This window comes from Pogona vitticeps, chromosome 4, assembly GCF_051106095.1.
Source record: "Pogona vitticeps strain Pit_001003342236 chromosome 4, PviZW2.1, whole genome shotgun sequence".
Classification (NCBI taxonomy): Eukaryota; Metazoa; Chordata; class Lepidosauria; order Squamata; family Agamidae; genus Pogona; species Pogona vitticeps.
In genome coordinates, this window is record NC_135786.1 from 18,496,713 (window position 1) to 18,521,939 (window position 25,227).

The window sequence follows — 25,227 nt, forward strand, 5'->3', positions numbered from 1 at the left end:
ATGGTGACAGCAGCCCATGAAATTAAAAGACGCCTTCTTCTTGGGAGGAAAGCGATGACAAACCTCGACAGCATCTTAAAAAGCAGAGATATCACCTTGCCAACAAAAGTCCGAATAGTCACAGCTATGGTTTTTTCTGTAGTAATGTATGTAAGTGAGAGCTGGACCATAAAGGAAGCTGACCGCTAAAGAATTGATGCTTTTGAATTGTGGTGCTGGAGGAGGCTCTTGAGAGTCCCCTGGACTGCAAGGAGAACAAACCTATCAATTCTGAAGGAAATCAACCCTGAGTGCTCACTGGAAGGACAGATCCTGAAGCCGAGGCTCCAATACTTTGGCCATCTCATGAGAAGAGAAGACTCCCTGGAAAAGATCCTGATCTTAGGAAAGTGTGAAGGAAAGAGAAGGGGACGACAGAGGATGAGATGGTTGGGGAGTGTCACCAAAGCTACCAACATGAATTTGACCAAACTCCGGGGAGGCAGTGGAAGAGAGGATGGCCTGGCGTGCTCTGGTCCATGGAGTCATGAAGAGTCAGACACAACTAAACGACTAAACAAACAAATGTATGTATTTAAATACATACATGACAGTATGTATTTAACCGACTCATTAGTGCAAAAGCACTAGTCTGGGCAGTTTGCAATCAACTAAAACATGTAATTAAAAACAGCAAAATAACAATCAACACACCAAGTGGCCGAAATATAGAATGAAATATGGCATGGGCAGGAAGGAATGGGTCATGCAGGGGTTGCAAAAAAAAAAAAGCAGTGTTTCCAATGATCTTTTAAAGGAGGGGAGGGAGGGGTCCAGGCACAGTAAAACTATGGAAAATTTAGATAGTTTTAAAGAGATATTAGATGAACTATCATGAAAGATGAAAGTGGCTACTACTCAGATCAGGATGGCTATTGCCTCCGCTGGCAGAGTCAACCTGCCTCTACATAACGATTGCTGAGAACCAGGGCAGGGGGGGGGGGCGTGCTGCTGCTGGATTCATGTCCCACTTGTGGTCTTCCTGTAAGCATCTGGTTGATCAGTGTGTGAACAGAATGCTGGGACAGGCTTAATCCGGCCTTGTTGTTCCTGTGTGCAATCTAGTTGTTTCTGATTTACAGTGATTCTATACAAGACTAACTTCCAAAGGGTTCTGTCATTCACAGCCCTGCTCACGTTTTGCAAAGGAAATGTCAGAAATACTGAGTCCATCCATCTCTGCCTCTTTTTCCTTTTGATCATTATGCATGTGAACAATGCCGCCATCGCTTTGAAAACCCATCAATGTAATCATCACCCCTTTCTTCCCATTTTTCCCCATACCTATCCCATTTGCTCTGCCTATATAAACCTGTGTCCTAACTCTTATGTGCCATGTATCTGAAGAAGCGGACTGTGTAATCCAAGAAATCTCACACTAAACCAAATCTGTTGATCTTTAAAGTGCAGCCGCTCTGTTGTCATTGTAATTGTCATACAGGCTGAAAGAGGTTAACCACAGATCAAACATTATTACCAAGAGAGATTGACTCCTTTCCTATTAGGATTTTTGGTGGCTGGCAAAGCCCACACTGTTTGGTAAGCTTTGGGGTTAGGACAGTTCTGTCCTGTATTTTACAGCTGTTACTGTACCTCCTTATTTGGCTTTTGTAGCTTAGAAAAACCAGATATGGAGAAAGTGTAGGTCTTTGAGCCGTGTATGGCCTCCAGCATTTCTATAATGCAAATGCAATGCCTAGCATTTTCACTTGGTCATGTTTTTCACAGGTTTTGACAATTATTGCTTTTGTGTGCAGGTGCAGGTGGGTGTTAACTTTCAACTATGTTTTCAAAAAGTTCTTTTTCCAATTTACTTTAAGTTTCATTGAATTGTTTTAAAGCCACCTCGAGGATTCTGCTCATTCTGATCAACAGGCCAGAGTATAAGTACTTCAGTGGAGAAGTACAGAAAATTATACAAAAGGGCCCCATCATCTATTGTATAACAATCCATTATGTAGTCCGAAAACACCATCTCTAATGTGTCACACTTACAGTCTTTTCTGCATTTCTTGTTCTGCAGATGTGAACTTGCCTCGCAACCTGAGCCCTTCCCAAGGGCTTTTTGTCATTTCATTCAGCTGCATATTTTCAACACATACTGTGTTAATTAACAAGGCTATTATCATACAGATTTTTATCCTCTTCGACCCAGGCAAATGATCCTGCTGCATACATGCTAAAGTTCATCAAGCAACTCCCTACCCCTACGGCGTTTTATTTTATTTTATTTTTTCCTGGAAAACAAATGTTTTTGTCCAGCACATGTTTGCCCAGCACGTGGAAGGATCCGGGATGGATGGGGACTGATTAATTGTGTTTGAAATATTCATCATAGCATTGTTTTAGTATTATTATTTGTTTCAGAGCAAAACTGGAGGCAGATTAAATGCATAACTGAACTAGTGAACAGCAGATGTCCTGACTTTCTTGCCTGTTGAGTAACATCAGAAGACAAAGCTGGATTAAAATTCATTTTGCTGCTCCAGTAACATAAAAAAAACAGCTTAGGAAAATTATGAATGGCACGAACTTTAGGAAAGCAATTTATTCTCCAAATCATGATTCTCTGTGGATAACTACAACCCCTCTTAGCCTACTATATGCTTATTCCAATATAAAAGGAACAAGTCTCCAAACCAGTAACATTTATGTGTTCTCTCCTTCCTTTATACCCTTATTCAGGGGCTGGACTCAATTATCTATAGCAAGGGTCCCCAACCTTTTCCACCCCACAGACTGGATGGGGAAGGCGGGGCACCCCCTGCAATCTCGTGCATGTGCGAACGAGATAGCATGCTCTCACACGTACGCGAATGAGTGCACTCTCTCTCATGCGAACAAGCGTGTGCATGTGCAAACAGCAGCACAGCATTTGTGCGGGTGCACTTGTGCACAAACAGCAGAGCAGCACTCACGTGCTCATTCGCATGCACAAACAGCAGCACAGCACTTGTGCAGGCATGCTCACCCTTGTGCGCAAATGGCGGCGCAGTGCTCACACGCACTTGTGCGCATGCACAAACAGCAGCGCAGCACTTCTGCGGGCACACTCGTGCTTGTGCGCAAATGGTGGCGTGGTGCTCATGCAGGTGCACTGGAGCACAGACACATGCATAAATCAACTGTGCGGGGGTGAGTGCATGTGGGGGGCAGGAGGTCAGGTTGGGGAACCTCTGATCTAGAGGGTCCCTTCCAGCAATGCGGTCACATGAGCCGAATGTTGCCTTCCTATCCCCCATTGGGTTTGTAGCATAAATTTGCAGTCACATGACACACAGCCCTTAGTGAATCATTTACCCCATGAGTGTGTTAACTGCGGATCATTTCTCACTCGGCCAGAGGCTTCCACTTTTGTTGTTGCCAATCTTTTTAGTGTGTTTCTGAGTGTGTGAATGGTCTTATCGCAACTTTTTTGAACTACTGCCACTGTGCAATGTCTTCTAAAACTGTTTTTTAATTTAAAAAACAAGTCCGTGGTGTTCTGTCAATGCATCAGGTGACTTTTGTCAAACAGTGTCAACGAGAAGGTCTAGGCGCTTATTGAAATGTAAGGAAATGATCTGGTAACACAAAAACACATTGGGACACACATTCTGGAATATACACCACGTGACCGCAAAGCACGATTAAAAGTAGCGCAACCACAGGGGGGACATTTTGCAGGTGTGACCCCAGCACAAGGTTCTCTTCACTTCCAGCACTGCAATAACAATAGATTCAATTATATTCAAGTACTTGTAGTTGTATCAAGGGAAATGTTGATTAAACATCTCATGTATAATTTCCCCCCTGAATAATTTAACAATGCTTTTCTCCTAAACTTTGAATTAGACTCTGCTAATTGTTAAACTCTCAGGTAGGCAGTACATTTATTAGAATCAGTGGTCAATGCACTAAAAAATACAATACATTCCAGTCCAAGTCCAGTTCGCATCATAGCATGGAGACAGCATTGGTCACCCTGCAAGATGACCCTTTGAGGGAGACCAATAGGGGCAAAACATCCTTGTTGGTCCTCCTTGGCCTATCAGCAGCCTTTGATACTGTCAACCACAGTATCCTCCTTGGGAGGCTTTCTGAGTTGGGGATTGGTGTCCGGGCCTTGGCCTGGCTCTGGTCCTTCCTGGGCGATAGTCCTCAAAGAGTGCAGCTTGGGGAGATGTTGTCCACCCTGTGGACTCTCAACTGTGGAGTCCCGCGGGGTTCAATAATCTCTCCAATGCTATTTAATATCCGCACAAGGGCTCTGGGGGAAGTCATCAGGAGTTCTGGAGCTTCGTGTTATCAATATGCAGATGACACCCAGCTCTATCTCTCCTTCCACCCTTCCCCAGTGGCTGCTGGTCCATCCCTTGAGCGCTGCCTGGACGCCATGCTGGGATGGATGAAGGACAACAGACTGAGGCTGAACCCAGACAAGACGAAAATCTTGTGGGTGGGGCCCCTTTGTGTCTGCTGTCTGGGTGCCTCCCTTTCTTTTGGGGTGGTTTCTCTTGCCGCAAGGGTTGAGGTGCACAGCTTGGGCGTACATTTGGACCCAGCACTATCAATGGAATCTCAGATAGCATCCATGGTCCCCACCACCCATCTCCATCTAAGGCGGATCACTCAGCTGTGTCCCTACCTTGACACCAAATATCTCACCACACTGGTCCATGCACTGGTAGTCTTGAGATCCAACCCTGAGAGAGGCCCGGAAAACAGTAACCTGAAACCGGGCCTCCTCGGTGGTAGTCCCACAATTATGGAATACTCTCCAGCCCAATATTTGTCTAGTACATTCATTGGAAACCTTTAAGCGATTATTAAAAACATTTCTATTTAGACAGGCCTTCCCGGACGCTACAACATCTGATTCCAAAGCACTAAATAACCAGAATTCGCTAATCTGCACTCTCCACCATGCTTTCTTTCTTAATGTTCTATTGATATTGTTTTTACCTGTTGATATTGTATAAAAGGTAAAGGTTCCCCTTGACAATTTTTGTCCAGTCGTGTCCGACTCTAGGGGGCGGCGCTCATCCCGCTCTTCAAGCCATAGAGCCAGCGTTTTGTCCGAAGACAATCTTTCTGTGGTCACATGGCCAGTGTGATTTAGACACGGAACGCTGTTTACCCCCCCACCGAGATGGTACCTATTTATCTACTCGCATTTGCATGCTTTCGAACCGCTAGGTTGGCGGGAGCTGGGACAAGCGATGGGTGCTCACTCTGTTGCGTGGATTCGATCTTACGACTGCTTGGTCTTCTGACCCTGCAGCAAAGGCTTCTGCGGTTTAGCCCGCAGCGCCACCACGTCCCTTTGATATTATATAGATTGATTTATTTTATTGTCTGCTTATTGTCTTTATATTTTGTTTTATGGTATTATGTAAACCGCCCAGAATGGCTTGGGTTGCCAGATGGGCAGTATAGAAATAAAATTAATACAAATAAAATAAATGTTCTCCTTAACTCTTTATTGGGCTGGATGGCCATGCCCTTTGCTAGCGTCCTGTTTTTTCGCCCTCTGTTTGAGCTTCATGGACAGCTGTAGTGGACCTGCGCCTATTTTGTGCACTGAAGGTTTTCCTTGTACACCGATTTAAATGCCTGCCACTTCCCCCACACGGATGAACAGGAGTGAGCTATAAAGAACCGGTCCTTTTTAAGGAGAAAGGCGGGATGAAAATATTTTAAAGAAATCAGTTCAACAAATGTCCATTAACGATACGATCGCGCGCTAACGATCACGTAACTGGATCATGTCCTTTATACTGTGCTTTACGGGGGCGGAGGGGGTTGTTGTTGTTGTTTTAAGTTGACATTGATCTGAAATAGTTATCAGGCGAAGGTGCAAGGTGCCTTTTTATCACGCGACCTCGACCCGGCTGGTCGCCTTCTTGATCGACTGGCTACAAACCTGGGGATCGTTCAGATTGTTCAGCGCCCAACTTTCGATCTCGACTCCAAGGAAAACGATCGGGACACCTGGCCCGAGGAGAGATCCCAGGCAGGTGGCTCTTTTCTCTCTCGGCCAGGCGCCAAACTTTTTTTTTTACACACACACACACAGAGAGAGAGAGAGAGAGAGAGAGAGAGAGAGAGGCTTTTCCTCCTCCTGCTCTGCGATCCGGCTTTCTCGGGCAGGCAAAGGAGGCGGGAGCGGCTTCGAGGGGCCTCTCGTGGAAGTCCCGGGATCCCGGCCGCGGCTTCCCCAGAGGGCCGCCTCTGCCGGCCCCACCCCGGCCTGCCCGCGGCTCCCCACCCCTCCCGTCTCATTGGCTTGGCGGAAGACTCCGAGCCTTATATATACAGTACACACCTCTCGCTCCCGGCTTGTCTATGGAGAGCCGGAGCGTGGCGGCAATTATTACCCGGGCATCGGTAGTTCAGGATCGCTGCGGGAAATAATCCCTTTCGTGTCCCAGCGGGAGAGCCGCGGAAAGCTTTCCACATCGGATTTTTACCTGCCATTTAACCCGATCCTAAACAGCTGAGGTCCCCACGACCCCGGGCTGGGTCCCCTCGAAGAGATCGATCTGCTCGCAGGCACGTGCCTTCGTCAGCGTTGCAGCAGATTCCTTCATTCCTCCATCTCGAGGAATATCTGTAGCAGCCCCACTAGGGATCGCCCCCTCCCCTTGTGACCTGTGCGACCGCATCAGCCCCTTTGCTTCCCCTATCTCCAGGCGAGATTTCCTTCATTGGAAAGGTAAAATCTACCTGCAGCCAGGTCGATCCATCAGGAGCACCTGGACAAGTCAGGTTATATCGAGTTTAGATCCGTGTGCCGGAGAAAAGTGACTTTCCCGATCGTTTCCCGTGCTGCCTGCAGAAGGGTCTCCTTTCGCCCTGCCGGCGCCAGCGGAACTCCGCGCCACTTGAGGCTCCTCCGCCCCCGCTGGCTTGCAAATCCTCGCTCCTCAGCCAGCTGCGAGCCCTCTTTTCTCCTCGCAGCCGCCCGATCTTCCAATCCCCGGAGTCGTCATGAGCGCCCCTCTCAAGCGCGCCCCTCTGCTCAGCTCGCTCCTCAAGAAGCGAGGCCCCGGGAGCGCGCCCGCGCACCAGCAGCAGCTACTGCCCACCTCCTCGGTGTGCGCCTTGGAGTCGAAGGCGGAGATGCCTTCCGTGTCCCCTGGGCCACCTCGTCCGCACTCGCTCTCCGCCATGCCCGGCCCCATCAAGTGGCCTCTGATGGGCAGCCTGCTGGACATCCTCTGGAAAGGCGGCCTCAAGCGACAGCACGAGACGTTGGTAAGAAACCTCCCGGATCGGTACCTTTCAGCCCTTCAAAGCCCAATCTGACGACAAAGCCAGCCCAAAGGTAGAGTTTGGGAAAGTGCTTCCCTTATATATTTGGATTACAAACCCCAGAATCCCCAGCCAGCCTATAATTTCTGGGAATTGTAGGACAAAACAAAAAGGAATCTCCCTACCTTGCTTAGCTCCATCCCAAATACCCCACCCTACTACATGGATCAGTCTGGCTTCACATTATATCAGCTGCATATATTCATGGGACTGAATTAGGACAATAGGAAGGGACTGCCATGATCATCTAGTCTGTCCCTCTTCCAGGTGGCCACACAGCCCCTGTTGAACAACCTCTAACCAAGGTGAGCCCATCACTTTCCAAAAATGGATTTTTTTTCCATGACTGAATGGTCTTCCTATTTGGTCAAAAATGGTCCCTCCCTATATGTACCTGCCCAAGAACTGTCGTCTGCAGTTTGTGCCCTGTCAGTGTCAGTCGCATCTTGGTGGAGATGGAAGATGAGTCCTTTTTTGCTCTGGCACCCCAATGGCAGAGTGTGGAGGCCCAACTGATGCCAACATGGACTTCAGCTCATTGCTAAGCCAAAATGTAGGCATTCCTTAAAGTCTTTGAGGTTTAGGATCTTGGCTTTGGGGTCCCTTCCAGAGTCTGCAGGGGTCATACAAGTGCAAAAATCTGCAATTAAGGGGGTCCTTTAGCATTCTTTAACTTTGGGGGGGGGAAACCTGGCAGAGGGACTGGGATCTCTCGGATTCTGATTCAGACAAAAGGTAAGAAATCAGCAGCACAGGTTTCTGGTTTGCCTCCTTATCCTCTCCTTGTACCTCCTTCTGCAGGCAGACTACCATCGCAAGTTTGGCAAGATCTTCCGCATGAAGTTAGGTGCTTTTGACTCGGTACACATCGGTGCCCCTTGCTTGCTGGAGGCGCTCTACAGGAAGGAGAGTGCTTACCCACAGCGTCTTGAGATTAAGCCCTGGAAAGCCTACCGGGACTACCGTAAAGAGGGTTACGGGCTACTTATCCTGTAAGTAAGGATGAGATGGAGATGCAGCTGTGTATGTGGGGGGGGTGGAATTCATGTCTCATGCTGCACCATAAGCATTGCAAAACTGTAGTTAGATCAATCTGCCAATGCATTTCAAACAAGACTAAAATAGGGATCTGAAGTCCCCATCCTTATGAATTGCTGGGAAAATGTGCCATTCTCGAGGGTCAATGAGGGGCCCCTGAAGATGTTCTGCTATTTTTACTCCTGACCTTTAAAAACAAGACTCTTTCTGCTGCTGTTTATACCCTAGTTAAAGTGGGGTTGCAAATCAATGGCATTGCATAGGACTTATTGGAGCCTTTCCTTCCATGCCATTTTCCTGCTTTGATTCTAAGTGGGAAAAGGTTCTAAGAGGAAAAAACTGCAGGTACAGCAGGAAGGAGACATTTGTAAATTAAATAAATCTAGACAAGATTTAGACCACTGCCGTACTCATAATTCAAACTGGAAGAAAAGTACTGTATAGACGTGTAAGATCTTTGTTTAAGCATAGCTTATGAAAACAAAAACTGATGCCTACTTTTTAATCACACGAATAGTTAGGTAAAGGTAAAGGTTCCCCTTGACAATTTTTGTCCAGTCGTGTCCAACTCTAGGGGGCGGCGCTCATCCGCTCTTCAAGCCATAGAGCCAGCGTTTTGTCCGAAGACAATCTTTCCGTGGTCACATGGCCAGTGTGATTTAGACACAGAACGCTGTTTACCTTCCCACCGAGATGGTACCTATTTATCTACTTGCATTTGCATGCTTTCGAACCGCTAGGTTGGCAGGAGCTGGGACAGGCGACGGGTGCTCATTCCGTCGCGTGGATTCGATCTTAGGACTGCTTGGTCTTCTGACCCTGCAGCACAGGCTTCTGCGGTTTAGCCCACAGCGCCACCACGTCCCTTATAGTTACACGAATAGTTACCTTTAGACATTTCCTCAGCTTTCCTCAACCTTAGTTCAGTACTTTAACCTCTATTTTGTCCTAGCTTTGATGTGTAAATTTCAAAATTCTAACCCATGGGCAAAGGGGCAGACAAAATATTTCATGAAATGTAACAGCCATCAGATTTTTTTCTCTTTTTTTTACATTTCCCATTATCATCTTATATCTCTGGATCTATCCCTGATTAATTTAAGTAGACAAAAGGTGCCAGGATTTGCAGTCTGTGACATTTTATATAACTTAAAACAAGCTCCTCATTTCATTCATTCCATTTTTTTAAAATCTCAAACAGGGAAGGCAAGGACTGGCAGAGAGTAAGGAGTGCATTTCAGAAGAAACTAATGAAGCCTACAGAAATTGTCAAGCTTGACACCAAAATCAATGAGGTACTCCACCAGAATTTGCACAGTTGTCATCCCATTCAAGTGTTATAGATGAGAGAACACTCACCATGTGCAGAGGGGGACACTGTAGCCCCATCCCCTCAGTTGCTGTTTGTGTTGCTTTCCTGTACATGAAGCATACTCATTTTGAATGCTTTCCCATGTATTTTCAAAGCCCTGCATGTAGAAGTGTTGTACATCAGAGAGAAAGCTAGATTAGAACTTATTTCCTGAAAAGCTAACTTTCCTCATGTGGAAGATCTGTTTGTACAGGTGGAAGGGAGGCCAAAGGTCATCTAGTCTACCCCCTGTAGACGTCAGAAAACCAGCTGCAGGAGAGAGCCGTCCAAATGCTTTCCCTCACTGTCAGTTTCAAATGACTGAGTTTAGGAAGGATTGGACCATTTTATTTCAATGAGTACATAGCAATGTGTTCAGCAGGAGCTGTGTTCCCATCCTTGCCTTTGGCAGTCACTGAAGTGGTGGCTAGAGATTCTGTTTTCATCAGATCACTTACTGTTTCAATTTGATTCCCCCCCCCGCCACATGGCAACTGCAGTGATCATTGATCAATGAAGAAGAAGAAAAAACTCAATAGCCCAAATCAAATTCTGGGTCTAAAGGTGAATTTCCCTAGTTCTTTCCTGGCCTTTGATTTCTGTGCACCTTAAAATTTTTAAATTCTCATTTCACTGAAGGCTTTTTAAAAAATTATGGGGACTTTCATTTTTCATCTTTGAAAGTATACAGCATACGGGCCAGGAGTAATGATCTGTTCCATTTGCTCACTTCTGGACAGTAACGAAATGAACTGAAGACCTGTTTGTGTGTTATATTTGAATATCTGAATATGTATAAGGGACACAGCATTGTATGTATCAACTCTACCTCTGAGTGTAGGTTGTCTTTTTGCTGCTGTTTTTTAAGAAGCCAAAACAGGAAGCCAAAGAAAGATTGGACAGTGGTTTAAGGACGGGAGCTCTAACTCTTGACTCCCACAAGGTTTCGATTGAAATGGTCTGTTCATGAGCACAGAACATCTGCTGTTGACCAGCTGGTGATAGCTGGAAGGTTTTTCCCATTTCAGATAGCAGGTGCGGGAGACAAGCAGTTCAAATCAGGACTAGTGTGAGAATAAAAGATAATCTACAGTGCTGATTCAGCTCCTTGCAACCTCAGCACCAGATTTTTTTTAAAAAAAGGATGCAAAGCAACGGTGAGGTAACCATCTGCCAGGAATTGTGGTTTTCTGCCATCTACAGGGGGTAGACTAGATGACCTTTGGCCTCCCTTCCACCTGTACAATTCGGTCATCCTACAGTTCCAGCTAGACATTACGGGGATAGTTCTTCCTTTCCTTCCACAGTGTCATTCCCTTCATGTCTTAGATGTAAGAAGAGACAAGATGTAGCGTTGACTGCCAACTCGGACGGATTCCAAGGGAGATTAGGCAAATTCATGGAGAGTAGGGTTCCATGGTGGTGAAATACAATACAGCCTTCGGGACCGATGAAGGCACTACATCTTGTAGCAGCACTCTAGATGATTTAACTACATTCTCTTAGGAAGAGGACTTCCTTTCACCCACCACTTAGGTTCAGTGGGTGGTTGTAGGCTTTCCCTCTCTAGATCTTTCGCACCTACCTATTTATACACACTTCTACCGTATGCCCCATTATTTGTCCTTTTTCTGAGCTAGACAGACCTGAATATTGAAAACTTCCCATAAGAAAGTTGTTTTCCCCCCACACACTTTTTGCCCCATTTCTACAACATCCTTTTTGAATGTGAGAAACGGCTATAGTCCAAGTGTCACATGTGTAAAATAACATTGACAGTTCTAGTTTTGGTTCTCTTCCTGCATAGCCATATGAACAAGGTCTATCCTGATACTCACAAATGTTTTGATTCCCTTTACAGGTCCTGGCTGATTTCATGCATCGGGTTGACACACTTTGTAATGGGAAAGGAGAGATAGAAGACCTGTATTCCGAACTGAACAAATGGTCATTTGAAAGTAAGTTTTGCCCACAGTGCATAAGCTGAGGTCATCAGTTCTTTGCCACTGCCTCCCCGCCCCCAACAAGTGGCAGCATCTTCCCAAGGTGGAATTGAAGTGGGGATAAGGGGTTGATACCATCCTTTGCCTTGGGTGGCAAAATGCCTTGGGCAGGCCTTACTATTGCATCCAGTTTGACTTAACTTTCTAATCTTCATCCTCAAACAAAACTGGCTTTATGTGCATATTGTTGGATTTGTTCATAGTTATTTCTTCCTGTTATTCTTTTTTTTTCTTTACACCATTACCTTGCCTATACTGTATATAAGAATGGATGTTGCTTAAACAAGGACCAGGGTGGAGGGACCATATATATGGGGGGGTGTACGTACGTGTACATACAGTGGTGCCCTGACTTACGAACATCCCGACATACGACCATTTCGAGTTACAACCAGCTCCGGCTGCAAAATTTTGCTTCTTTTTGGGATCGGAGCTTTGAGTTACGATCAAAAAAAGGCAGGGAAAAAAGGCGGGGAATTCAAATTGATACCCGTTGGTGGCGAAGAGGCTGCCTCTATGTAGCTCTTTGTCCCCAGCAGTTAGAGAGTGTGTGATTGGAGGAGGCTTTGGACTGCCTGATACGGTGCTGCTTTCTACTTTTTAAAAACTGTTCTGGGTGGGTTTTGCAGTGTGGTTTTGGGGTGGGTGGTGGGATTATGTTTCTATGCTGTGATGGGTCTTACATGGTTTGTTTGTTTTTGGGGTTTTTTTCCCCATTTCCGGTGGGTCTTGCAGGGTTTGTTTGTTTTTTGGTGGGGTTTTTTCCCCATTTCCGATGGGTCTTGCACTCTCTGTTTGCTTTTGGGGTTTTTTCCTTTGCATTTCTGATGGGTCTTGCACTCTCTGTTTGCTTTTTGGGTTTTTTTTGTTTGCATTTCTGAATGGGTCTTGCACTCTGTTTGCTTTTTGCTTTTTTTTTCTTTGCATTTCTGATGGGTCTTGCACTCTCTGTTTTTTGTTTTTGTTTTATGCATTTCCGATGGGTCTTGCAGTGTTTGTTTGCTTTTCTGGGTTTTTCCCCCTTCAGCAGGAACAGATTAATCATGTTTCCAATGGGTCTTGCAGTGTTGTTTTTTGGTTGGTTGATTTTTTGTTATTTTTTTTTCTTAAGCCAGAACAGATTGATTACATTTAAATGCATTCCTATGGGAAAAGGTGCTTCAACTTACAACCATTTGAAGTTACAACTCTAGTTCCAGAACCAATTAAGTTCATAAGTCGCGGCACCACTGTATATATACATATACGTATGTATGTACACATATACATATATGCATATACACATAGATACATATATACATATATATTCCCCTCCCTTTTTTCCCCTCCTCTTCTCCCCTGCCCCTTTCCTCTTTTCACTCTGGGTTTATATGATTAGTCAGTACCATCAGTTTTTTTGGGGGGGGGGATTATTATTGCTGCTTTTAATGTTTCTAATTTTATTTTTGTTCTTTGTTTTCTACTATATGTGTTGTTACCCCTCCCAAAGTAGACTCTCAGCACTAATGGGAGCAGTATAAAAAATGAATGAATGAATAAATAAATGAATGAATGAATAAATGAATAAATAAATAAATAAATAAATAAATAAATAAATAAATAAATAAATAAATAAATAAATAAATAAATAAATAGTATGTGTGCATGTACACATTCATACATATGTATCAATTACTTTTTTTATTGATAGGTATTTGTCTGGTGCTGTATGGGAAAAGGTTTGGACTCCTGGAGCAGGACGTAGGAGATGAAGGCTTGAATTTCATCAAGGCTGTAAAAACGGTATGAATAATGTTTCATTCTGTAATCATGTTAGCCATTGGATCCTGTACAGGAACAGAGCTATTTGCCTCATTTTGATTCAGACCTGTGGGATATCTAACTTTACTACACCAGGGTCGAGAAACCCTACACTTTGGGGCTGAACATGAACCTCTGGACTCCCAGTTTGGCCCTCTTGGCTTCCACTTATGTCTACACGTGCACACGCGTGCGCATACACACACACACACACACACACACACACATACACACACACATACCTTTGATAGGTGTTTTCTGAGGATTAGGGGGCATCACACTAAAGTAAATGGATACTTTTGTCCCCACCCATTTGCCTTTGGCCCCAACCACCACAGAGTTATACAGTTGGAATATTTTAGAACAATGTTCATTATGGGCACCATTCATAGGCACCTTCCTGTATGCATTTTGTACTGACGCAAGTGTGTCACTCATGGGAACACTGCAGTCACAGGATGATGGTTGATGTCAGAGCTAGGTTTTTGACCACTGCAATAAGAATGAGTACTTATTGAGAATGAGTTCCACTGACTGACCCCTTTATCCATTGGAGAAGAAGTCTGTTAAAGCTAAAATGAGGGGGGAAATGCCACAAAGTAGCTGTGTATAATCCAGATCATTGATCTTCAAGTGGTGAGGTGTAACAAAGCTAGGAAAAGTTACTTCTTTGGACTATAGCTCTGAGAATCCCCAGCCAGCATGACTGCTGTGTGTTGTGGTCTAAAAAAGTGACATCTCCAAGTTTTGAGATGGAACCCACAAATAGCTCACAACCTGATGTAATTTATATTGTGCCCATGTTTATGTACTAAGATGGAATCATTCAGTAGTCATGTCAGGTTCTGAAGGCAAGAAGCTTCTATAGTCCAGAGACTAAACTATGGTTCTCTCTTATAATGAAAATATTCAACTCCTTCTCCTCTGTTCCCATTTTACATTTTGTTACATTTAAGAAAACCATTTTATCTGTTCATCTCATATTACAGATGATGGGTACATTTGGGAAGATGATGGTGACCCCAGTTGAGCTCCACAAAAGGCTGAATACTAAAGTCTGGCAGGCTCATACAAATGCATGGGACAATATATTTAAGACAGGTGAGTAGACACCTGTAGGGGCAACAACCATTTTCTGTGAAGCAAACTATTTGTATCTTAAATTTGACAACTTTTTCTTGTATCTCATTTGATGAAAGTAGCTGCTACCATCTTCTAAATGGAAGGGAATTTTAACTTGACTGAACACACAATACATTCATCCTTCAGTCCTAAATTTTTCCAGTTATACTGTACTGAAGATCTTCGTTGCGTTAGGGTCTTAAGCCATACTTTGCTGTAATTTATTAAATAATCTATAATCTATAGTTACTTATATACATTTAAGATCCGTTTATCATGCTTACTCTTCTTTGTCAGTGCAAGAAATAAAGACTGTATCCCCCAACAGCTTCCTGATGACAAAAGGGATTGCACAGGAGCCTTAGGGCATTCAGGGGAGAAATCAGAAATGTTTAATCTCCAAAAAAAAATAAAAAATACCACAGATGATGGCATTATACAGTGTACCGTACATAACAGGATTTCTGCCAATATATCTGGAATTAACCAGCTATACTGACTATTCACAACAATCTTGTGACATTCGTTAGGTTAAGATAACATGTGTAAACTTGGGCAAGGCATCAAACCACATAGTCACATGCAGACTTGAACCCACATCTCCCTGGTCTACATCCAACCTACCCTACAAGAGGCATCACTAGCTTCCTACACTGCTTAGCTCCTTACATACCGCATTATAAAGTGAGAAACAAACTGGCTTTTTCATGCTGTTAGTTATTGATTGTATGGATGAAGTTCACCATGAAAAAAGTGAAACAATATGGTAGAAAGGACAAGCAGGTTGAAAAAAAGGTTGATATCAGATTGCTTGGCTTCTCTACCTCCTATAGCTGACCTTTCTATATTTAGATCTTTGATGTGACCACATTTGCATCCCAGGTTTCCTTCAGGAGTGTTCAGAACAGCACATTTTTAGTTTCACAACAACCCTATGAGACAAAGCAAGCTATGAGATAGTAGGAGACCAAACAGGGTCTTCATAATTGAGCAAGGATAAGAACCATATTTTCCCCTTTTCTTCTTCTTCCTGATCTTCATAAACAAAAAGTAAGGTGGAAAGTCTATCTCTAGACCATAGTATTTCCAAATAATAAACAAATCCCAGAATCCCACATCTGGCATGGCTAGTCTATGTTAGTTGGGATTTCTGAAAGCCATCATTTTAAAAAGTATCACTTCCAAGCTTTGAGCATTTCAGATTGCACATGGATAGCGCTAGGCTAAAAATCTTCCATGAATGATCATTATCCTGTATGTAGCAAAGTTGCAAGTCAGGTAGGGAAGAGATGAAATTTCAACTAGAAGTGTGGGAAATTGTGCTTTTAGACTACAATACTCAACTGCCTGGGGAATTCTAGTGCAAAAAACACAAATATGTACATAGCTCTAGTTTAAATTTAATTTTTTCCCTCCCTGACTTGCAACTTTGCTAGGCTTATGATGATGGTGATAATGATTTTGCATGGAAGATTTAAAAATCAGGCCCTGTCCATGTGCAATCTTCAGTCCAAAAGCATACATTTGCACATTTCTAGTTTTTAACTATTCTCCTACAGTATATGCCAAATAATATGAATATTTATGGAATATCTATCTCTCTCTATATATATATATATCTCACATACAAGCTTTGATTTTCTTCCTTGCTCATTGCTTTCTCCTTTTTGTCCTTCAGCAAAATGTTCAATTGATAGCAGGCTGAAGAAACACTCTGCCAACCCCACAGAGGATTTCCTCTGTGACATTTATGTTGGGAGCCAGCTTTCCAAGAAGGAGCTGTATGCTGCCATCACGGAACTCCAGATTGCAGGAGTTGAAACGGTAAATACAAGCTCCCTTTTCCCCCATTTGTAAAGAGCATTTCCCTGGCTGACATTCATCCAGAATCCAAACCTTGCTATATCCATTTAATCAAATCTCATTGACCTAACTGGGTTTTATCTAATCTAATCTAATTCAGTTCTATTCCTCTTGCCATGTAACCACCACCACCATGGGTAGGGGCTTGCAAAGACAGGTGGAGAAAGCTGCTTTACAATATCTGCAGGATCTTCCCCAGGGAATGGTAATGTTATGAAGAGAGAGCATTATGTCCTAGCCCCAAACCCTTTATGCTCCTCTCTTTTGTTCTATGAAGCATTATTATACATTCCTCTACTAAGGCAAACTTATTTTCATAATCTACAACAGAGAGCTATGAATATATAACATACACTGTTTTCTCATCCGGAAAGATTGTTGGCTTCTTACTCATGGTAATGTAACAAAACAGAAAGAGATAACTTATTATCTGTTACCTTTTCAGACTGCCAATAGTTTACTCTGGGCTCTCTATAACATCTCCTGCTACCCGGAGGTCCAGGCAAAGCTGTTTGAAGAAATAAAGAGTGTAGTTCCAGATGGGGAGAACCCAACGGGCGAACATCTGAAGAAAATGCCCTATTTAAAGGCCTGCCTGAAAGAATCTATGAGGTAAAATACTTTGCATACCTGCAGCTCAAAAGTTGGGAAAGTGAGTTTTGAGGATAGCAGCTGTCCATGTTGACTTGGAGAATTGTGATCGGTAGGTGTGGATTTAAAAGCAAAATAAAACTTTTCCAAACTATACTGAAAATACATAATTTCTCCCTCTCCCTCTGAAGTGATTATCGTAAGCTAAAAGTTATTGTCAATGGAATGTTCGTTGTTTGCAAGAATTCCTTTCTTTGAAGTGAGAAATACTGTTAAGGTTGCTTTACAGGTGAGACTAAAGGAACATTTGACTTCAGAGCAATCTGCTAGTGACAGGAGGATTCAGCATAATTTTCCTCATGGATGCCTCCTCCTTCTCTAGTAAGGCTACTTTCCCCTAGGGTTTGGAAAAATCCAAAGTTATTTTCTTAGTGTTACAAATAAACAAAGACAATCAACTGAGAATTTAACTCCATGTTTCTCACAAGTAACTAAACTAGTTTACTTTTTTTTTTTATCTGAATACTATAAATTGCTGGCATCTGGTAGAAAACACACTCTTGTCCCATCTATTTCATTGACACTTCAGTATCCACAACACAGCAAGAACTAGAAGTTGGAACTTCAGCCATGTTCCTCCTCTACCATTTTAATGAAGCCACATTTGTAGAATGAGAGAAATCGTTAAATTTGCAAAATTGTTCAAACTTTACTATAATGTATTTATGCTTTAATTGTTGGGGAAAGGACTTAGCAGCAAGCAACTAGCTACTTCCAGGCTGTACTTACTGCTGCACAGTTCACTGTGCATACAGAGCAAGGATAAGGATAGTTGTAATACTGTCATCAGACAGTCATTGCTGTAATTGCCTGCAGTGGCCTGGAAGCATTAAGGGTACTTATAGTGGGTCTTTTCAATATTCAAGTGTCCTCACCAGTCAGTGCAAAGAAATTTTCAACAACAGCTCTCTGGGGCAGCCAGAGGATATGGTAACAATTTACTATATTTTTTTAAGCTCTAAACATTAAAGCCATTGTGGTTAATTCCATCACAAGAGTAATGATTAAGGTCTGACTGTGTGACAGTTGCGATGGAATTAATCAGTGCCCATTGTCTGTTAAAGATGTTCTTCACTCAGCACTAACACACCATGTTCTTGTTCTTCCCAACACACCCTCCTTGCCAACAGTTGTAAACTCTTGCCCCCATAGACACGGCCAATCCATTCGTCTGACACACAAAAGCTTATGAAAAAGAAAAACTAAATCAGTCTTCAAGGTACCTCCAAGACTTCTAGTTTCCTTTTTGCTACAATAAACGGAAAACAGCTACTGGCTAGATTAGCTCTAAATATTGTTTGTTTTAATATTGTAAATCACCTTAGATCCTCTTGGATTGAAAGATGGGGTACAAATGATAAAAATGAATTAATGCCAGCTGCTGATGCCAACCAGCTGCCTATTTTATACTCTCTGTTAATATTATGTGCTTCATTGATTGCCCTGCACAAAGAGTAAAGTCGGTTATTCCTTTTGTTTTAGAATAACACCATCAGTGCCATTCACAACCCGGACACTTGACAAAGAAACAGTGATTGGAAATTATACCCTTCCTAAAGGGGTAAGTATAACTCCCACTGACAATAAACTTCCAATTTGTGTAGCCCCCTTTCTAATGGTTTTTACTCACTGGAGGAGCAGGGATTCTTCTTACGAAGAAAAACATTTTTAGTGACGGTTGTTGTGGGTTTTTCGAGCTCTTTGGCCGTGTTCTGAAGGTTGTTCTTCCTAATGTTTTGCGAGTTTCCGTGGCTGGCATCTTCAGAGGACAGCACTCTGTGCTCTGGTGTCGTTGGCTTGGAAGTGGAAAATTTATGGCTGTGAGATGGGCTTTTGTCTTTTTCTGTAGATGGGTGATTAGTGTGTATTTTTAGTGACATTTGTGTGGCCAGGCTGTCATTTGATTGTCTTGGTGCCCGGCCCACTTTTTGCAGTCCTTCAGTGGTGTGAGATGAGCATAGAGCAGCAGTTCTGCAATCACTTTCAAACAACCACACTTCACACATCACAACCATAGCCATCTTTTCAGGATAGTGTGGCACCAGAGTTCTTGGACTGAGCCCCCACTGGGACACTATGAAGCGCAGAATTAAGCAGCGTGTGAGTGCTATAAAGCCGCTATAGCAAGTTGGAGTACTATATGTGTGGAACGGGGTGGGGGATGGGCTTAGATCCTCAAGGTAATTTACAATTTGATCAGTTTTTGTTTTTTTGAAAGAGAGAAGTACTTGAGCACTGTCTTGTTTGGAAAAACAAACAAATCAAAAAAGTTTACTGTCTTTTTTTCCTGACATGGCTCCTGCGCCTCTGATACTGATAGGAAGAAATTCAGCCAATGGAGATTTTTCTCATGTGGGGGGAAATATCATGGAAGGAGAAACAGGAACTGTTGGATCCTTCCCTTTTGTGCCACATTAAAGGCACAACAGGGTAGCTGGATGGAGGAAAGGCCTCTCTTAAGTTCCTTCATCTAAATTCAGATTGCAGGAATTCTGCAATTACGTAAACGGTTCATTGTTTTTGATAGACTGTAACTTCATATGCTGCAGTTGTGAGTGTTGGCATTAAAAATGGGTTGCATACCAATGCCTGTTGAGACCTGGGTTAGATCAAGCTCTGTTTATTTGGAAGCATTCATGGTCCTTAAAATATCTGCCAAGAAAAAAAAATACTTTCCTTTTTCCTCTCACTGAGCTTAGAGGAAATTTATTTGACAAGGTTGAGCCTGCATCTTTTCAGAGCTGTAACTAGAGTGGAGAAAATGGTAACATGCCCCAAGGCACAAGAAGTGAAAGGGCACCAAAAGTTAGAGGAGAATCTGAGTTTTAGAGAAATAAACTGTTACGCTTTCTGGTCCACTTCAGTGTCCTTTTAAAAAAAAGCATGAAGTTTCTCTTTATTTGGGGGTATTCCACATTCACCTCCCCCATTTTCAAGATGTATGTCTTAGGATAAGGTAGAGAGGTATGTCTCAAGAACCATTCCTCCAGTGTCTAATGGGCTAGTTATGGCTCTGTTCTTTTTGCTTGTTTTTCTCAGAAATATTTTTGTTAAAAAAAAAATCCCACTCCAGAATTCTTTCAGGAATCTTTAGGACAGCTGTGCATCAGTAAACTGTTGCTCTCTTTTCTGCCACCTGCGAACCATGGCAGCCTGTGATACAACATTCCCATTCTTACAGAGAAAATTGCCTTTCCTTACTCTGCAGCCCTTTTTTCCATTGACATAATAGGATTTGCTATTCCATCTTCATCAACTGCATCCAACTGACTTTCCCTCCCTGTGCTATTTGTGTGTGTTTATAGACAGTGTTGATGATCAACAGCCATGCTTTGGGGTGCAATGAAGAATATTTCAGTGACTGGAGTCAATTCAAGCCAGAACGTTGGCTTCAGAAGAACATCAATCCTTTTACTCACGTCCCCTTTGGCATCGGGAAAAGAATGTGCATTGGACGCCGTTTGGCAGAGTTGCAGCTACAATTAGCTCTCTGTTGGGTAAGCTTGTAGTTACAATATTTCCCTTCCTCCAGCTCTATTTTAATAACTGTAATTCTCAATTTCATTTTGAAAATGATAAATGTCACTTAGCTTTTTTTGTCCTTTCATGTAGAATTTTATTTGAGTGAATTCAGAGTACGGTGGTAATTATAACCAATGGTTAGGGTTTGGACAGCTGCAAAATAAAGATCATTAGGAACAGCAGGAGCAGGGCAAGCCTCAGCAATCCTGGGCCTTATATGTTTCTACCATCTCCAGTGGGGCTTCAAGTTCCAGTTGCCTTTTGCTGAGACAGATCATTGATCCATTTAGCTCTGCATTGCCAACTCTTGACCGGCAGTCACTTTCAGACATGTCAGATGAGATTAGAATTCTTTTGTAGCCACATCTGGAGATCCCTGGTGGTCAATGGTCCAAACACTACTAAGACCGAACTCTGCTTAGCATCTGAAGTTGAGATCCCATATGGTCTGGTGATCTCATGAAAGCTTATGGTTCCGTTTTACATTAACCACAGTTTGCTAAGTTGTCCAAATCCAGGAAACGATGATTAAGATTAACTACAGTGTGGGCCGGGTATTGGGCAACTTCGACAGGCTTTGAAACTTGTTTTTCAGCCCACTGGGCAGATTCCAAGGATTACCTCTGGTCCAGGCTAAACCTTGATTGAAAGTTGGAAAGGTCTCAAAAAAAACCCCTCCTTCCTGCAGAGGCTGATTAGGACAGAGCTAACTCTTTGCTTCCTCTTTATCATCTTTGCATTACAGCTCATACGGAAGTATCAGGTTGTAGCGACTGATAACAAGCCGGTAGAAACTCTGCACTTAGGAATACTCATCCCCAACCGAGAAGTTCCCATTGCATTCAGGAGACGTTAAGGTAAGAAGAAACGCAGACCAAAAAGTACCTTCTTAAAGTTCTGGGCTGTGATGATCCGAGAAAATGATGATCTAAATGATTAAGATGATTCCTTTTGTATTCGCGAAGGCATTCACGGCCTGGATCTAATGGTTGTTGTGGTTTTTTCAGGCTCTTTGCCCATGTTCTGAAGGTTGTTCTTCCTAACGTTTCGCCAGTCTCTGTGGCTGGCATCTTCAGAAGATGCCAGCCACAGAGACAGGCGAAACGTTAGGAAAAATAACCTCCAGAACACGGCCAAAGAGCCCGAAAAACCCACTACAACCATGATTCCTTTTGTTGGGACAGTTTGTGCTGAAGAAACCACAGCAGCTTTTACATTTCACTTGGGAGCTGCTTGGAGGAAGAATGCTTACTAATTCAAATACTGGCATCTACTTTATCAAAGAGACTGGCCCAGTAGATTTTTCCTGGCCCACTCTTTCTATAGCATTGTGAACTACCGTGATGGGCAATGTATGGCCCCTTGTCACAAATCAGAATATTAACCTGTGCAATGTCTGACTGCTGGATAGCTCACTGGTTTAGTTTCTTGACTTTGGAGCCAGAGGTTAGGAGTTTGATTCCCCACTGCGCCTGCATGACAGGGGCTGGACTTGATGACCCACAGGGTCCCTTCCAGCTCTGCAGTTCTAAGATGATGGTGATTATAGCTCTTTGTGTGTTTTCAAAATAAGTTTCTAGTCTCTGTGAGTACAGAGAATGCTTTTTTAAAAAATTAACTAAAAGGCAGATAAGCAAAGATAAAGCTGCCCTTCACACTGTACCTCAGAAGTATACACAGTAGAGATGGGTACGAGCCACAGGTTGAGCAATTCGGTGTGGTTCGTTTCCTGGCCAAACAACTGATCCATGGTTCGGTCCCCAGCCCCCTCTAGTGGGTGCCAATCCTGCAGCAACACCTGGAGGAGTTAGGGCAGGGTGCTGCTGCTACTGATTGGGTGCCCACTGGAGGGGGCAAGGCGCCAAACTGGGGATCAGCTGTTCAGCCAGGAAACTAACTACGCCAAACCGGCAGTTCATTATCATCTCTAATGGACAAACTATTGACTTGTCCAGATGGAGCACTTGTTGCTTTATATACACCTGATTGATAAGCTGATATTGATACATTGGCAATTTAATAAAGGGTGTCCATAGGTACCCACAGTGACAAAGGGTGTCAAAAACCCTGGCTTTGAAATTGTTGGTGTTTGGTTTGGTTTAGTTTAAAATCTAGCTCCTCTGTGTGCTTTACTTTAAGAAACTGGATTTTTGGAAGAAGTTTGGAGAGGAATTTCAGTGAACTCCATATTCATTCAGCACCGGGCAACAGAGGGAGAAGAAACAAAGGCTTAGTTTGGATGGTCCATATGCTAATTCCATGCATCAGGACCATGCTCCATTTCCAGTGTTGACTTTCATAGCGTCCAGCTCTAAATGCAACACTACACTACTGTAATTCTTGCTAATTTAGACATTTCCCCATTGAACATGAAATTCACAGCACAGTGCTGTGCATGTCTACTCAAGAGTAAGCCTGAATGGCTTTTCAGGAGTCCACTCGGAAACAAGATTCCATTCAACAGCCTCCCAGGCCACAAACTAAAGTTCAGTTCCATCCAGCCGGTCCCTGAGCTTTAAATAGCTTCTTTCTTTTCTCCAAGCCATTGATCAGAGATGGAAGGAGCTTCCAGCCAGGATGGTGATTTAAGCCTCCATGGACCAAATCAGGCTACGAACTGGAGTCTCACTGTTGCTGCATCACAGTATAAATCCCTTTGGTTTCACTAATACAATCCCAGAGATGCAGATATTTAAAAACAACAACTTTAAAACAGGGTGTTTTAAAGATGGTCTGCTTATTCTGAGTTTAAATTGATTTTTCCCCATACGAGATTGCTTTTATGATTCCATTCTTCAAAATCCAAAAAAATAAATAAATCCATAGACATTTTAATAAATAGATTGGATAACAGCATCGCCATCTGATCTTCCCGAGAACTACAGAATTAATAGATGCTCTGTTTGCTTTGGCAGTTACTTCTGAAGGAATCGGGTGGCTTCTTGGCTGCTACTTTTTTTTCCCGGCGGACAACAAACACCTTTGAATGTTGGAAGCTTCGACCTCCAGGCATGCTCTGAGCACTAATGAGTGGAACATCCGAAGCTAGTTCTGACTTTGCTTTGGAAGCCAATCTGTGGTTAGTGCACCTGAAAAATTTCATAACGAATGCTGAAACAGACCTTGCCTGTATGAAGAGGAAGGTTGGCAGGGCTCAAAAAGACGGGGAGAAGACCAGGAATCTTTTCATGCAGGTCTAACAAAAATCTGTTTCTGTTCACCTGCCAACATGCAATCCATCAGTTGCTGCTCAGGAGACATCCCTCCTTTTACAGTGCTGCAATTCTTTAAGTTCCATGTCACAATGTAGGGCATGGGAGCAAGGAAGATGAGTTTTGTTGCCTTACTCCCACATTTTCATGAGCCTGAATGTTTTTTGTGCAATGATTTCTATGCAGGGCTGGCTTATTATTTATGCAGTCTCTCTTTCCAGGGAGATCAGTATGAGTGGGGAAATGGAGCATTCTCTAAGGGTTATTGTGTTTAGATTTTTTAAAAAAATAATAATGGGGGAGCAAGCAACAGTGAACACCACCGATCTGTCTGTCATCGCTGAGAACCCGGGTACAACTACGTGGAAATATTTGCCAATGTACCATGTAGAACCCTGCATCCTAAGGGTTCAACATTGGAAATGCTGTTGGGATAATCCAGTTTTAATGGATGTGCATGTATTCTCCCCATTACTACCACCAGCAGTTGTAATGCAGTCTTTGGCAGACAACACAGCAGGGAGAACCGGAATGGAGAATATTTAACTTATTGGACTTCAGCTCCCAGAAACTGTAGCCACCCTTTCCAGCAGTAAAAGATTGTAAGAGTTGTAGTCTAGGAATCTGGAAGGTTAATGTTGCCCACCCCTGAAGTAGACTGTAAATATTGTATATAGTTTACCAGTATTTTTGCCCATTTCTGTATATTAAAAAGACAATGTTTCCCTTTTTTTAATGGTTGTATTTTTTACATGAATTGTTATTTTATACATTTGAAAATATTTGTAGAAGCCTTTTAAAAGACAGTTGAGTCCTGCATACTTTGGAGAACTGTTGACGACCCTATGTACTCAATTTCTTATTTTTGGAAAAAGTTTAAATTTCTGTTGTTGATGGCTTCTGAGAATTTTCTAATAAAATTATAATAAGAACAGAATTTTCTGATATGGTGTCTCCTTTCATTCGACACATCTGTGCCCTGCATCTCTTTTGAAAACCAGCATCTATTGGGGAGGGGGGGGAGGAGAGCAATTTCTATGCAAGGAGTTCATTGTATTCCACACACACACACACCAGCTTTGGAGACGAGCAGCCACTTCGAAAATGTAGCATTCCTGTCTTCCATTCAGTAGGGCTTCTAAAAAATCAAAAAACAAATGGGGTATGTTTTTAATTAGCAGTGGTTCCCAACCCTGGGTCCACAGATCTTCCTGGACCACAACTCCCAGATATCCTGGCCGGTACAGCTAGTGGTGAAGGCTTCTGGGAGTTTTAGTCCAGGAAGATCTGGGGACCCAATTTTGGGAACCCCTAAATTAGAGCAAGAATT

The 25,227-nt window shown here is 43.1% G+C and overlaps 1 protein-coding gene across 1 annotated transcript; it reads left to right on the forward strand.

Moving 5' to 3' along the window:
* The first annotated feature begins 6,217 nt into the window (after positions 1-6,217).
* On the forward strand, positions 6,218-24,834 carry CYP24A1 (cytochrome P450 family 24 subfamily A member 1). The gene is made up of 12 exons (XM_020779539.3): positions 6,218-7,278; positions 8,137-8,327; positions 9,575-9,668; positions 11,586-11,682; positions 13,418-13,509; positions 14,517-14,628; positions 16,328-16,473; positions 16,958-17,124; positions 18,646-18,724; positions 20,469-20,660; positions 21,431-21,542; positions 23,601-24,834. Exons 1-11 carry the CDS (start codon positions 7,012-7,014, stop codon positions 21,539-21,541), a joined length of 1,548 nt encoding a protein of 515 aa, XP_020635198.3. The 5' UTR covers positions 6,218-7,011; the 3' UTR covers position 21,542; positions 23,601-24,834.
* Positions 24,835-25,227: the final 393 nt, after the last annotated feature.